General features: G+C 42.9%; 1 protein-coding gene and 1 long non-coding RNA gene across 8 annotated transcripts in view; one reads left to right on the top strand and one right to left on the bottom strand.

Annotated features, from left to right (window-relative positions):
• Itpr2 (inositol 1,4,5-trisphosphate receptor, type 2) overlaps positions 1-14,309 on the top strand; it is a 406,037-nt gene that overhangs the window by 335,251 nt on the left and 56,477 nt on the right. For 5 of the 7 annotated variants that reach the window (XM_039108425.1, XM_063286748.1, XM_039108429.2 and 2 more), the window contains 3 exons: positions 6,590-6,754; positions 7,486-7,684; positions 10,930-11,022. In XM_039108425.1, the coding sequence (XP_038964353.1) occupies positions 6,590-6,754; positions 7,486-7,684; positions 10,930-11,022 (457 nt within the window). The remainder of the gene's footprint in view (positions 1-6,589; positions 6,755-7,485; positions 7,685-10,929; positions 11,023-14,309) is intronic. The other 2 variants (XM_039108427.2, NM_031046.4) reach the window with 1 other exon arrangement.
• Positions 301-8,271, bottom strand: LOC134486658 (uncharacterized). The gene is made up of 2 exons (XR_010065998.1): positions 7,734-8,271; positions 301-6,817 (listed from the first exon to the last, which is right to left on the bottom strand). It is a non-coding gene; the product is annotated as an uncharacterized LOC134486658 (long non-coding RNA).

Raw genomic sequence — 14,309 nt, 5'->3', positions numbered from 1 at the left:
CAAGAGTATCATTTGTGGATGCTTTAATTTACAGAGAAAGAACAAGAAGATGATGGATACATTGACACATTTGCACAGCCTTGTAGCCTGACCCAGTTCTACTGTTCATTTTATCAGTTGTAATGTTCTTTCTGCCTCATCCCCTATCACTGAAAAAAATCCAAAAACGACCCAGCCACTGTTAATACCCGCAAGAAGGTTCTAAATCATCCCCAAAGATTAAATTATATTCAATAGAATTTAAGAAGTACTTTCTATCAAGTGACTTAGGAGGGAAAAATTTCTGCTAGACAAAAGTAAGATATAAGATTGGGCTCCTTGGGGCTGGGGATTTAGCTCAGTGGTAGAGCGCTTACCTAGGAAGCGCAAGGCCCTGGGTTCGGTCCCCAGCTCCGAAAAAAAGAACCAAAAAAAAAAAAAGATTGGGCTCCTTTTATATGAGAAAATCTTATAAACTTATAAAAGGCATGGGTGAAATTGCTTCTCTTTTCCACCAAGATCTAGTATATTAGAACAAGAGAAGGCCTTTGGGCTGTTAGGTCAGTAAGGGTAGAATGAGCAGACTGGAAGTATCAAGCCAAGAAGCAAACGAGAGATTGTTTGAAATAATTTAAACAAAAAAAATAAAACTTTGAAGGGGCTCTGTGCCAAATTTATGCAAAGTGCATCTGTAAATGGAGAGAAGATAAATCATCAAATTGATAATATGACAAATGGTCAAAAATCACATAAATATTGTTATATCTACCTGATTAATACCCAAAGCACTCCATTTAACCTTCATTGCATCCCTGAGAATCCTATGCCCTGATATTTTAGCTAGGATTATACTACCTCATATTTTTATTGAGGATGATAGTTGATCATTATATACCTTGGTTATCACAGTGTCTATAAATATTTTTGAATGAATCAATTAATGAATGGCCAATATTTATTGAAAATAATTTAGTTAACCAACTTGGATTATCAAGATGAGGCAACGTAGTCCATTCTATTTTTTTCAGCGTTTCTGACTTTGACTTTTATCACAATTCTTCAAATGCTGGAAGCATTCCACAGTTCCCAGATGTTAGAATATTCAACACCTCCCCCCAAATTCTCTGTTATGGCAGTGAAGAGGATTAGAAGCGTACCAAACACACCCTTCTCTGGGTTTCATGGAGACTGGACCTGTCACACCAACACATGAGTGCAGTCTTTGTTATCCCTGACCATGTTTCTTTGGAATCTGTTTACTGTGCTTCCCCAGCTCAGTGGTGCTGTGAAAGTCACTCCTTCCAGCTTACTCCCATCTCCACCTTCCTTCACCGTACCCTTGGCATTGGAACATTCAGAAGCGATCTCATGACCTGAGCTTCTGCTTACTGTCTTTGCTTTGAATGTAGGCTGATGTTATCATCATCAGAGAACCATCATGAATATGTATAAATTTGTCTACACCTCTGTCTGAGGCTTATTTTGCTTCTCTAGAAAGCATGTTGAGCATGAAGTTATAGTCTTTGAAGAAGTGAATGTTATCTGTAAAGTGATCATTGACTTTCAGTAAGGCATTAATCTAAGTGAGTAATATCTAAGTTTAAGAAAGTGAAGGAAGAGCCAGGCAGAGTTGTGCCCAAGATAACAAATGTTCGCTGCACCTATTACATGATACGGTAGATGTTTAGAACACCAAGGGGTAAAAGGGTGCTGCTTGCCATCTGGAATACATGTAAACCAAGGTGAGGAATAACGTTTGAATGTTTGGGCTGATGGAGAACTAAAAACATCTGGTGTTCTTTCCCTAACTCTTGTAGGACAGTATAAAGTGATAACTTTCATGTGCTTTGGTAAGAATCATTCCACCATAAACATATTCTTTACCAAAGCCAGGTGCTTAATTAACAGCTTTATGAAAAAGTGTTAAGCATGTAGACATGTCTGTCTTACTAACTCCATGAATCTTCCCAGATCCCAATAGCATGAAGCATGTTATTCATGCACACACTACCACTACCCTGGGGTCATTTGACCAAAAAAAAATAACCTATGTCGACTTGAGGCAAATTTAATGAGGTCACTAAAATTTAATACTACTGCAGATGTCAACAAAAACATATTTATAATTGTATTTGGTATTACATAGATTAAGATTAATATAATCAATTTAGAGAATTGCTATCTATTTTCCCTCTTCACATAAATACTTTACACAAGTATCTTGGTTTATCTTTACTATGACAGAGGAAAATTCAAGTAAGAACATGAATCTTATATTTATATCTTAGGTAATAATATATTAATAATTTAATTTTTACACAGACCTTTGCATTGTATAACAGGTGAGGCTGTGACTTCTAAAATAATAGATATAAGACTAGAAAGCACAAAAGAAAACATTAGCTTGACAGTTTGGCCATGACAAACAGCAGCCAATCTCTAATTGCATCTTCTTCTAAGTGCAAGTATAGTGTGGACAACTGGTCTACCCTCCTCTGGTTGCTGAGGTCAGTTGAACATCTTTGTGTGGAAGATCCAGAAAAGATCAGTTACTATTATATACTGATGATAATGTCTGTCAAGTACTGTATCTGAGTATCTGATATGCAAATCACTAATCAGATATCAAAGTGTTGCCACCATGATATGTCTGCATCTTAGCTCTTGTGGTACCTTGTTTCTAGACACTGTCCCTTGGTGTTAAGCAAATATGAAAATTCTTTGAGGAAAGGATCGTAATAGAGGAAAGACCTTAGTATTTATCAGATTTTAGTTTATTGTGATAAAATTTAATTCATTTGCAGAGCCTGCAATATGTCCATATTTCAGTTAGATTTTCCAATCACATGTGTCTCAGCGATTCTGAATGTTGCAGTATATATCTTACACAGTTTTCTTCCCCTGCACAGTGTGGTAATCTTGGCTAATGTTGATATAAATTAACATTCTGAGAACTACAGGGGTCATTGCATAAACCTGGGGTGCTTCATATTTGCTCACATCGTTTAAATGTTTTGCAAACCTCATTTATACAGATTTAGCATTTCCTGTTGATTAAAGAGGTTTCTGATTCATTATATGGATGCTATATCATCCTTAACTACTCCATTTATCTTTGCGCCTTAGATTCTTTGTAAGAAAGAGGAAAACGGTAAATATAAGTAAAGATTTTTCTTCTGATGCTAGGAACTGAATCCTGGGTAGTATACAAGGCAAGTGCTCTACCAGTGAGCCATGCCCCAAGTCCTCGTGAAATATCTTTTAACATCATCTAAAGGGCTACTGCCTCTGGTATTTTTCCCCTTTCTAATAATATTGGGAAACTCTGGTTCACTTAATGGCAGTAGCCTTTCTCATAGTTATTTTAATGTGAAAATGCTAGAATTTGTTCTACCTGATTTGCACAGAGGAAAACCAAGTGAGCTTTTTTTTTTAAAGAGAGAGAGAGAGAGAGAGAGAGAGAGAGAGAGAGAGAGAGAGAGAGAGAGCGAGCGCCAGGTCATTAACAGTTACCACAGTGCTTAGCAGTGTTCTTAGCTGTGTATCTGCAGTTTTATGGGTGACTGCATCACACTGTTAGTTTGTAGGACGACAAATTTGTATTCAGTAAACACACAAGCCTCACTACATATTCTGAACTGAAACTTTCCTTTCACATTCTGCCTTTGAGATGCACACACAATGTTTTGTTCAATGTGGTCACTGGATGTCATTATTTCTGGCATACAGTTGTCAAAATACAAATCTTATCCCAGGCTGAGTTGAATATCGTGAGCGGTGCTGTTCACGCTGCCTGTGTTTACTGTACTGTCCTGCTGACAGTTCAGGGTGATATTTGACTGCATGTAAATTTTGCTTTCTACAGTGACCTTAAGATTTTATCCTGCCTAAGTCCTAACACTAGTGGCATGGAGATAATGGAATAAGTCATCTTATTTTTCAGCAAAAGGGTTGATTTCCATGGTTGATGAGAACTTGGTGATATTGTTAGAGACAGTGAGTTTAGTTTTACCTTTCAAAACATCAGCACTTTACAATTTATTCTTGGAAAATAGGTCATGTTTTCCCATTGCAACAACTTAGATATTCTGATCAGGGACAGAGTCCTGGATGAGACCAAAGAAATAACACAGATACCAACACAAGTGGTGGTGACCACTTTCAGTTTCTATGTTCATAAAACAGTAGAAAAGGAGGAAAATTATGGAGCCAGGAGACATCTTTAGATGGATTTGCTCTGGGGCTGGAGGCATGACTGAGCATTATGAATACTTGCTGTCTCTTCAGAAGACCCAGTCAGTTCCCAGCACCAAAGTCATACAGCTCACAACTGTCTGTAACTCCAGCTCCAGGCACCCATCATCCCCTTCCGGCCTTGCAAAGACACTGCACACATCCATATGGATAAATAATAAAATAAATCTTAAATAATGACTAGCTTCTAGGCACATCTGTACAGACATGAACAGAGTCCCCTAGAAACAGAGGGTTGTGTCATGAATGAAGTTAGTGCCCTGGATGACATGACTCCCATCTTTGCACTTTGTCACACCCCTGGAAAATCCTGTAAAGATGTGTCCACCGGTTGTGAGGACATATGAGGAGACTACATGACTGTGTGGTTTATTTATCTGGATGCCCCCAATGCTCACCATTTACCAGATAGTAACTCACAAGCAAACGTTGACTTTATCTTTGCCATGACAAGGACTCTAGGTAAACTGTTTGGATAATGTGCTATTTTTGAAAGACCCTGAGAGCATCCGTGGCACTGTTTCTCCATCCTTCTTCCTCTTCATTATCATTCAGGTCACCCCCAAAGGTGACACTTTGTAGCCCTGAGGGATAAATGGGAAAAGGAAGAGTGGGGCATTGGTGGCATGCCATCGTGTTGCTGTTTCAAGGCCTGACCCATGTCTCCACACCATCACTTATCATGACCCATGGGCATGCATGGCACAGAATTGACTGGCTGCATCATGGTATCAGGGAGCCACACAGAAGGTCTGGTTAACTGTTGTCAGTGAAGTGATGACACGAACAGGGAGTGTGTGTTTGCAGCTTGTTGTTCCTCCATAAACAGCCCCAGCTCTCATGGAAAGTGCTACATAAAAAAAATTACAAATTTCTTCATGTCATACAAAGCAAGATTCCAGTCCTTCCATACACACACACACACACACACACACACACACACACACACACACACACACGCATATATTATTATCCTTCCTTTCGTTTGTCCTTGATGAATGTCTTAAACAGAAGGATGGCGCCCATCTCCAAACTCTATGTGAACACTTAGAGGCCACTGCTCCTGTCAACCCTACCTCACTTCCAGATGTTTCTAGTGAACAAAACCATATGCACCCAGCTATGGGTCAAGGGTCATTCGGGCATAAATGCACCCTGCCCTTTACTTTATCTAACTAAAGTGTATTGACCATTTTGAGGATTTAGTTCAACCTGTTTCTCCCCAGTGTGTCCAGTCTACAAATAGGTTTCCTGAATATTTTTGTAACTCATCTTAGAGAGTTGGGAAATGACACACAAACTGTCTGTGTCATATCATTTATCCTTGTGAAGAGATGATTTTTAGTTCTATTTTCGTAGAACCCCTTTCTGTATCACTCTGATGGACCAGGGTGTGTGAGTTGATGCAGTTGTGTAAATTTGACCAGGGTCACCCAAAAGCTGTTCAGAGGAAGAGCTGAAATTTGCTTTTTCTGACCACATCCTGGATCCATTGCTTTTTCAGCAGTTTTCTCTAGTATCCGACTCGCTCTTGAGCAGTCATTGTGAAGTCTCCATCGTGCCTCAGCTCTACTGAGTGAGAACATAAATGGCTGACCAGTAAAACAAGGCTTCCGCTTGACTTCTTCTGAAGCTGTTGTCAAGAAGGTGAAAGGGGTTCGAGATGATTGGTTATTGACATTAGTACTGATTACTGAGAGGGTAGACAGTTATCTGGGGAATGTAGGAAAGATTCTGCCTATAGTGGCTATGTTGTTGGTCTGATTGGACCATCAGGACATGCAATAATTACCAGTTTTTCATCTTATCTGCATTGATTCAGACTTCAGGACATGGATGGAAAAGATTTCATACTCTCTCAAGTTTGAGAAGATGTAAATGTGTGCATGTATATAGTGTATATAAAATCAGTGTTGCAAAACCAACCTGTTTTCAAAAGGCATAACTATAGAGATGTGGTCATAAATATCCAAGGAGTGTTTGAAAAGGAGTCATGACAATAATCACTGTGAATGTTTGGTGTTATCTAGGCCTCAGAGGGGCTCTGTGAGCTGAGACCTTTGATGGCAGTTTTTCAGAAACTGTTGGGTTTCCCATGGGGAAAACTAGGTAATCCAGGAATAAGGAAGATCCGGATTCATACTCAGTCTGTGTTGGTGGCATTCTCTGCCCTGAGAGCCTCAAGGGAACCAGTTCTGTGTGTGACTGTTTATATGTGTGCTTGTGGACTACCTGAAAACCAACACAAGAGGTCACAGAGAAAGGAAACCGAAGACTTGGGAACACTCGCCTTTCACAGTGTCTCCTTCTATAGTTGAGCTTCAAGCACTAAAATCCTACTTTCTCCCCCGTTTAGCTATGCAATAAAATCGTGTTCCTGGTGAGTTTTGTGGGAAACCGAGGCACATTCACCCGAGGGTACCGAGCAGTCATTCTGGACATGGCCTTTCTTTACCACGTGGCCTATGTCTTGGTTTGCATGCTTGGCCTCTTCGTCCACGAGTTCTTCTACAGCTTCCTGGTAAGCACAGCCTTATAGATGATCGCTGCCATGTGCTTGAGTTTTTGTTAGTGAGATTTCCTCCTATTAAAGACAGATAATAACCCTTTAGAGGAAGGCAGTTTGTGGTTCTGCTTCCAAAGGTACAAACACACACAGATTTTTATCCTTACTTGTTTATCCTTTCTGTAAGGAAGATCATCTGCATTTCCCAAATGTTTTAGATTCAGACATTTTCTATAACACAGGCTCATAAAAGTTTTCTTTTGAGTCCCTTGATTGAACAGTAAATTTGATGAATTTGCCAACTGTCCATAAACTACATGGGCCCAATATTATAGATTTTCTAAATCCAAATGGAAGCGGGTGTACAGTTATATAGCGTCACAGCAAAGTGCTATCACTTGGATTATGAAGCCAACATTTGCACATTACATGCTACAAGAGCTGTCTTCACTGAAACTGTACCTTCTTGTATTCTAGCTTGGTGCTTCTCAAATGGTGGGTTACGACCCTGTATATCAGATATTCTGCATAACAGATATTTACATTACCATCCATAATAGTAGCAAAATTATAGTTATGATGCAGCAGCCAAATAGCTTTATGGTTGGGGGTCACCATACCATAAGGAACTGTATTAAAGGGTCACAGCATTAGGAAGCTTGAGAACCACTTTGTTAACTCAACTATTTGGGTTTATTTTTAAGTGTTATTTGTTTGAAGGTTATTTTTTATTATTATTTCTATAGCTTTTTGACTTGGTGTACAGAGAAGAGACCCTGCTGAACGTCATCAAAAGCGTCACACGGAATGGCCGCTCCATCATCCTGACTGCGGTCTTGGCTCTTATCCTGGTCTACCTGTTCTCCATCATCGGCTTCCTTTTCTTAAAGGATGACTTCACCATGGAGGTGGACAGATTGAAAAACAGAACTCCAGTCACAGGTAGCAGTCCCACTCTCAGAGCTCTCCCCCTGCTGTGGTAACTTGTACACACCTTATTGGTGGGATTTCGGACCATCATCGATAACCTTTTCACTTTCACCCTTTTGAATTGTGGTCTTGTTTACCACTGCTGTGGTTTGGGGGCCAGATGTCCTCCTTGATTCGTGGGCTTGAACATCTGGTCCCCACTTGCTGGCCCTGACTTAGCCAGTGGAGCCTCGCTAGAGGAAGTGATTGACAGGGGTGGGCCTTGCGGTTGGGTAGTCTGGCCTCACTTCCGGTCTGCTCTCCATTCGCTGGCGGCGAACGCCATGTGACCCGCTGCCACGAGGCTCTGTATCCCTTTGAACTGTTGGCCAAAATAAACTGTCCGTTTCTTCCTCAAGTTGCTCATTGTTAAGTGTTTGATCCTAGCAATGATGAGAGTAACTAATACAACATGTAAAAGCTGAGGATTTGAAATACTTTGGCCTGTATCCTGTCAGAGCGGTTGGGAAATACACACGAGACATCATCTGTGCTCCATCTTACGGGGTTTCGTAATGCCGAGCGTACAGCAGGAGGCAGCTCGGCTGCGGGAGACTGGAGGATTCTCTTCTTCCTCTTCTTTCCATTTCCCCAAAGGACAGTATCCAGCACCTCAGAGCTGAGCCGACACTTGGCTCTTATTCCACCCGCATTGCGTTGTATTCAAACAACTTAAAATGATAAATGCTTTGATCTGGTGATCATCAGGTAGTGTGAAGTGTGTTTGGGAAGATGAACATCAGAGCCGTGGTTAAAGGACCCCTTTCCTCAGTGTGTGACTGCTAGAGTCCCTGCGTGATGTTTGCCACCAGCAGGCTTAGACAGCACCCAGTGTTCTCACGGAGACGTGTGCTCTCACCTTTGTTGCCAGGTTAAATTCCTTTCTTAACCTTTCCTCTGCTTTGCTTGATTGAGACTGTGGTTCTATGTTGTGCTGTTTTCTTGACTGCATTAACTACTGTTTATAGAGATGGGGAATCACAGAAAGACATCACTTTCTCTCTTCAAACCATTGAGTTTCAGCTAACATTTAACAGTGGAAACAAATGCGGTGTCCTTTCTTTCCTTTAACACACAATCCTTAATTACAAAATTGACAGTGTATGGTAGTGTCTTCAATAAGATTACGGAGTGACTATAAGTGAATCTGAATGGCCTGCCCATGCAGCAGAAATGTCAGCGTTACAAATTTTAAATTACAACACACACCTCGTACCCTTGCACTCCACACCAAATACCAGACGTCGTTCTTGGGAATGTGAAGTATGCTGTTGCTTCACATGCTTTTTTAGAGTTTTACACGCATGCTGTCAGCTTTTGTTGTAATAAAGAGACCAAGCGAATAAATTTAATTCATGGAAAAGACTTATTCTGGCAGCTCATGTTTTCCAGTTAGTGATCGTCTAGCCAACACCTGAGGGCTGTGGCAAGACAGAAGCACATAGTGGTTGGGAGAAGACCGTCACCCTGTGGTGGCTTTGAGGCAGAGGCAGAGAGAGGAAGGTTCCTGACACCCCTTCAAGGTTACAGTCCGAGTGACCTCTGACCTCTCCTTTCACACCAGGCCCCATCTCCCAAAAGATCTGAACGCTCCCTGGGCTGGTGACCAAGCCCTCAGTTTGTGGAGTTTGAGTTGAAGTTGCAAACCTTTACTTTACATTTCCTGTATGGAGGAACGGCTTCTCTGTAAGGCCCGATCTGTGTCCTTTCTAAACTCTTTAGAAACCGTCTATCCCCAGCATCCCACGGGTCTTGGTTTTTAATTACTTGCTAGATTAGAGGCCTGGCCACAGTTTGTTCAGTAGAGAAACCGAAGGGTTTAAACTTAACTGAACAACATGTACGGTAGGGACTGTTTTTCAAATTCCATGGTAAATACTTTTTGTTCTTTGATGAGGAAGTTGGTGCTATATTATGAATGCACATCCTTTAGAAATAGGAAAAATACAACATGAAGACACTAAAGCTAAAATTTTGAGCTCTTTACTGAAAATACATATGCACAATTTTATGAAAATCAGTCAAAGAAAACTTTTGTAAGTACTACGAAAGTGCAGCCCATAGGGACAGCTAGCAGACTTAAATCTCTGGTTCTCTATGGGTTAAAATTTTTCATTTTATAGCTTAAATGCCTAGATTTAAAAAAAAATCTTTGTTTCCTTATTTTAAATTTCATTTCTGAGTCCTTCTCCAAATAGCTGTTTTCTTTCTCTTCTAGGCCTCACACCCCTCTTCAACTGTGTTACTATTTCGTGTTAACCTTTCTCCACCCATCAGCCCCTTTTACATCTCTGCTTCTCCCTGTGCTGTCAGTTCTCCAAAGCCTTGGACTCTGAGCTTGGGATGCATCAAGTACTACGGGAATGCCACCGGGGCTCACTCAGAAACCATCTCTGTCCCTCTCTGACCACCTGGCTTGCAGTCCTGCCCATATCACTGCCAATGGTGACACTCCTTCTCCATGATGTCCCGACACAATGTATGGGCGCTGCTGCCTCCCTAGCCCTCCCACATCTCACATCTCCTGGTGACACCAGCTCATGTTGTAGCTTTGCCTTTAGTTCTCTCAGTGTGTGAGGAGTTGCACTGTCAGTCAAACTTTGATACAAACAGAAAGTTCATTATCTTCTGAGCCAGGGAAACCACTGAAGAACCCCCAGGAAGAGGGGTTCCTTGGGGCTCAGGAAGGGCGTGGACCTTGGGCTGTTTGAAGCCTTTCTTCTCAGGGTCCCATATTTCATAACGAGAACTGCCCACCCAAGTTCCTTTCCTCAGGCACAGGACTGGGGCTTGAGCTGCAGAATGCTCACTGCCCTGAGAGGACACAGTCCTGGTGGCATCCCAGGTCAGAACCCTGAACCCAGAACCCTGAACACACCTGGTCATAGAAATATTAGTATTTGTGGTGGTTTAGGTCAATAGTATTATTAATACCTTATCACGGCCACTTAAAGGAAATACACACACACACACACACACACACACACACATACAGACACACACACACACACACACACACAAATGGTGCTTTCTGCACATTGGCGATGCATCTATTCCTTATTTATGAAATTGCTTTAACAGGTAAAACTGTTCTCAGAGCTCCGGGCTAACGTTGCCAAGATGAAGTTCTGCTGAAGCACTCAGACGCCCCTGTGGCTGTGTTCTTTGGCCATGCATGGCCACACTTCTTCCATTCAACTCTCTGCTCTGTGTTCCTCCAGGTAACGACGGGGTTCCCACTATGACCTTAACTTCCATGCTGGGAACCTGCCCTAAGGAAAACTGCTCACCCACGATCCCCTCTTCGAATGCAGGTACGTACCAGCAGCCAGTTCCTTTGGTGTGCCACGAGGTATGTTGTTGTATCTGTGAGATTGTTCTTGGAATTTCATAATATGTGGAGCTAGAACAGAAGGCAAATGGCTGACACAATTCAGGCTAGGGAAAGGATTTCTGCATCAGTTACTCTGAGATGTCCTGCTCTGCACGGTGCTACAGTGTTTCAGTCTCCCCGAATCTGATAGATTCATTGTAACGAATGTGACTTGCCTTCTAACAAGGGATGAGAAAACATGAGTTCTGCACTCTAGACACGTGACCGTACCCCCTGGCCTGCCACTTTCTCGGCCTATGGTATGCAGGTTTTCGGAACAATGTTTAGACAGCTTATTGACAGAAAAATGAATGAACGAGGTCTCCCTCCCTCCTCAGGAGCAAATAGACATATAAAAATAACTTTAGCTCTAACCCATTATCTTAAGGTGGAGCAGGAATCTGGGAACCTGGCATGTATGACATTTTCTAAATTATAGAAAAAAAATTAATGCATCTCTGAGAGTGAGGGGACGTAACGGGGACTGTGCATGTATTTGGAGGTGAGGACCGGGCTACATGCATGGTCGACAAGTGCTCTACCATGTGCTGCAGCCAGCGCTTGTGGACTGTAGATCTTTATGTAGCTTAAAAGTTGTCATAGCTGAGGAAGGGTGGAGTCAGATAATGGCAAAATGGACTCAGAGCAGATGAGGCAAGGGGCGTCCCAGACTGTGGGAGGCTGCAGCGTGCTAGCTCATGGATGCTTGTGGGCTCACAGTGATGTAACACCCTCTCCTGTGGTCACATTTCCCTAGAGATGTCGGGTTGAGTTGTTAAATACCTCGTGATTTCTGACCTAGAGAATGCTTGCACTTGCTCCATTTGGTGCCTAACAGGTGTGGGCACTTGAGAGGCTTCCAGCAAGCTCCCTTTGCAGTGCTCCCTGTCAATGCTCACATAAGAGCCAGCTCCTCTTGGCTTACATGGTGTTACCGAGCACACGCTCTCTAAAGCCATATAATGTGTCCCTTGGTTTAAACACCTCTGATCCCCCCATCTTTCCCTACAGATCGAAGCAGAGTCTCTTGACCTTGTACTCCTGAGCGACCTGCTAAGCCAGGCTTTCACTGTGGGCAGTGGGACCCCCCCAGAGTCACCTCTCTCTCTGTTTAAGATTTATGTCTGTTTTCTATTTACGTATGCCATGTGTGTGAGCATAGGCAGGGGCCAGAAGAGCGTATCATGTCCCCTTGACCTGGAGTTACCGGCAGTTACAACTGCCTGCTGAACGTGGTGGGATTGAACCCAGATCTTCTACAATGACAGTGCCCCTAACCACTGAGCCATCTCTCCCAGCCCACCTCACACTCTTGACCTGCATTTGGCTGACTCTTGGCAAAGATGCCGCTCTTTAATGGGCCAGCTGTTATCCAATAAATATTCACCCTGGCTCACACAGTTGGAAGTTTGGGATCTCACAGATGAAGCCACACATTGATTTCTATGTATCTCTGCCAACCCATAACACTGGGGTGTGACAGATTCTCCTCTGTGTGTGGTAGGACCTGGTGGTCTCCAGGTTTCAGCGTCCTTCGTTCGCTCCATTGTGCCATGCTGAACCCCAATTCTGTTCTTCCCTGTCAGGTCATCTTGGCTTTCGCAAACGCCAGATCAGAGTTTAGAAAATCCAACTCGGGGTTGGGGATTTAGCTCAGTGGTAGAGCGTTTGCCTAGCAAGCGCAAGGCTCTGGGTTCGGTCCCCAGCTCCGAAAAAAAAAGAAAAGAAAAAAAAAAAGAGAAAAGAAAATCCAACTCACCATTGTCCTGACACAGTTCTTGACCTGAGACTGTTCTACCATCCCTAACATTTTGAGGGAAGGGAGAGATACAGTAGAAGGCAGGATTTCCCAAAGACCCTGACAAGTTTCATCTGGATCCTTACAGATTACACACAACCCGGCCTCTGCACTGGCTATTTCCACAAGGGATGCAGGGAATGTTGCAGAGGACAGCAACAGGAACCAGGGCCTGGAAACATGCAGGTGTTCACAGTCGTGTTTTATGAAACTTTTCAGCTACCTAGAAATGTGTCATAAATGGGAATGGACAGATGGCTCAGTCAGTAAAGCACTCGATGTATAAGCATGAAGTTATGAGTTCAATTCTCAGAACACACACACACACACACACACACACGAATGCACACACATACACATGAATGCATACACATACACATGAATGCACACACACATACACACAAAAACACATGCACACACACAAATGCGTGCACACAGACACACACACACATGAACAGACATGTGCACATGCATACCCATGCACACACACACACACACAGACACACAGCTGGTCATTGCAGTGCACACGTGTGACGCCAAAACTGAGAGGAGGGGACAAGAGGATCCTAGGGTTCAATGGCCAGCCAGTCTAGCTAGGAGTAATGAGACAGACAAACAAGATTGCAAGATTGGCCTCTAACGTCCACACTCATGATATACAGGCAGGCCCAACATGCACACTCACACAGAGGGGGGGGGGAGGTGTAGAGGGAGAGGGAGGTCTCTTAATAAACTGCCATTCAATCTATGTTCTCTTAAAAAATTAGAAAACTCCCTGTGAAAGCTCACCAGTCAGGGAGCACAGTGCCAGCTCATCCCCAGGTCTGACTATGCTGCTGCCCTTCCCCCACACAGCATCCAGTCAAGAGCCCACTTGAGTAACTTCTGTTAGCATCAGAGTCATTTGTCAGCAGTTTTCAGTGTCTCCATCTCAAGTCCTCGTACCTTCCTTTTCTAAGGACAAATGGGGACAGTTCTTCACCCAAGTACAGCACTCCCTTCCCCCAAGTCTCTGTCATTTGGGGTCATTTGGGGTACAGAGGTGGTAGCACGGTGTGAATGTTGTGGAAAACGATGCCAGAGTAGGGAGGAAAGATGGTGGCTGAGTTCCATCCCGGGTGGTGTTGGAAACGGTACTGAAGTTAGAGGGGTGGGGAGAGCTTTCCCAATGGGGGAGATCCCCCAGTGTGACTAGTGTCACAGAAAGGCCACACCAATGCCCTTATGCATTGGCATTCACATGTTAAAACTGATTTAATGAAATTTCCTTTGGAAGTCTATGAATCTGACTTTTGTTTACATAATATAAGCAGGGAATCACTATTTAGCCCGGGCTATGCTGAAACTCACTGTGTGGATCAGACTAGCCTTAAACTCATAGGAATCCACCTGCCTCTGAGTGCTGGGATTAAAGGTGGAAGCCACCAACA

Source organism: Rattus norvegicus, chromosome 4, assembly GCF_036323735.1.
Source record: "Rattus norvegicus strain BN/NHsdMcwi chromosome 4, GRCr8, whole genome shotgun sequence".
Taxonomy (NCBI): Eukaryota; Metazoa; Chordata; class Mammalia; order Rodentia; family Muridae; genus Rattus; species Rattus norvegicus.
Note: the sequence above shows the minus strand (reverse complement) of the source record. Positions and strands in the feature narration are given on the sequence as shown.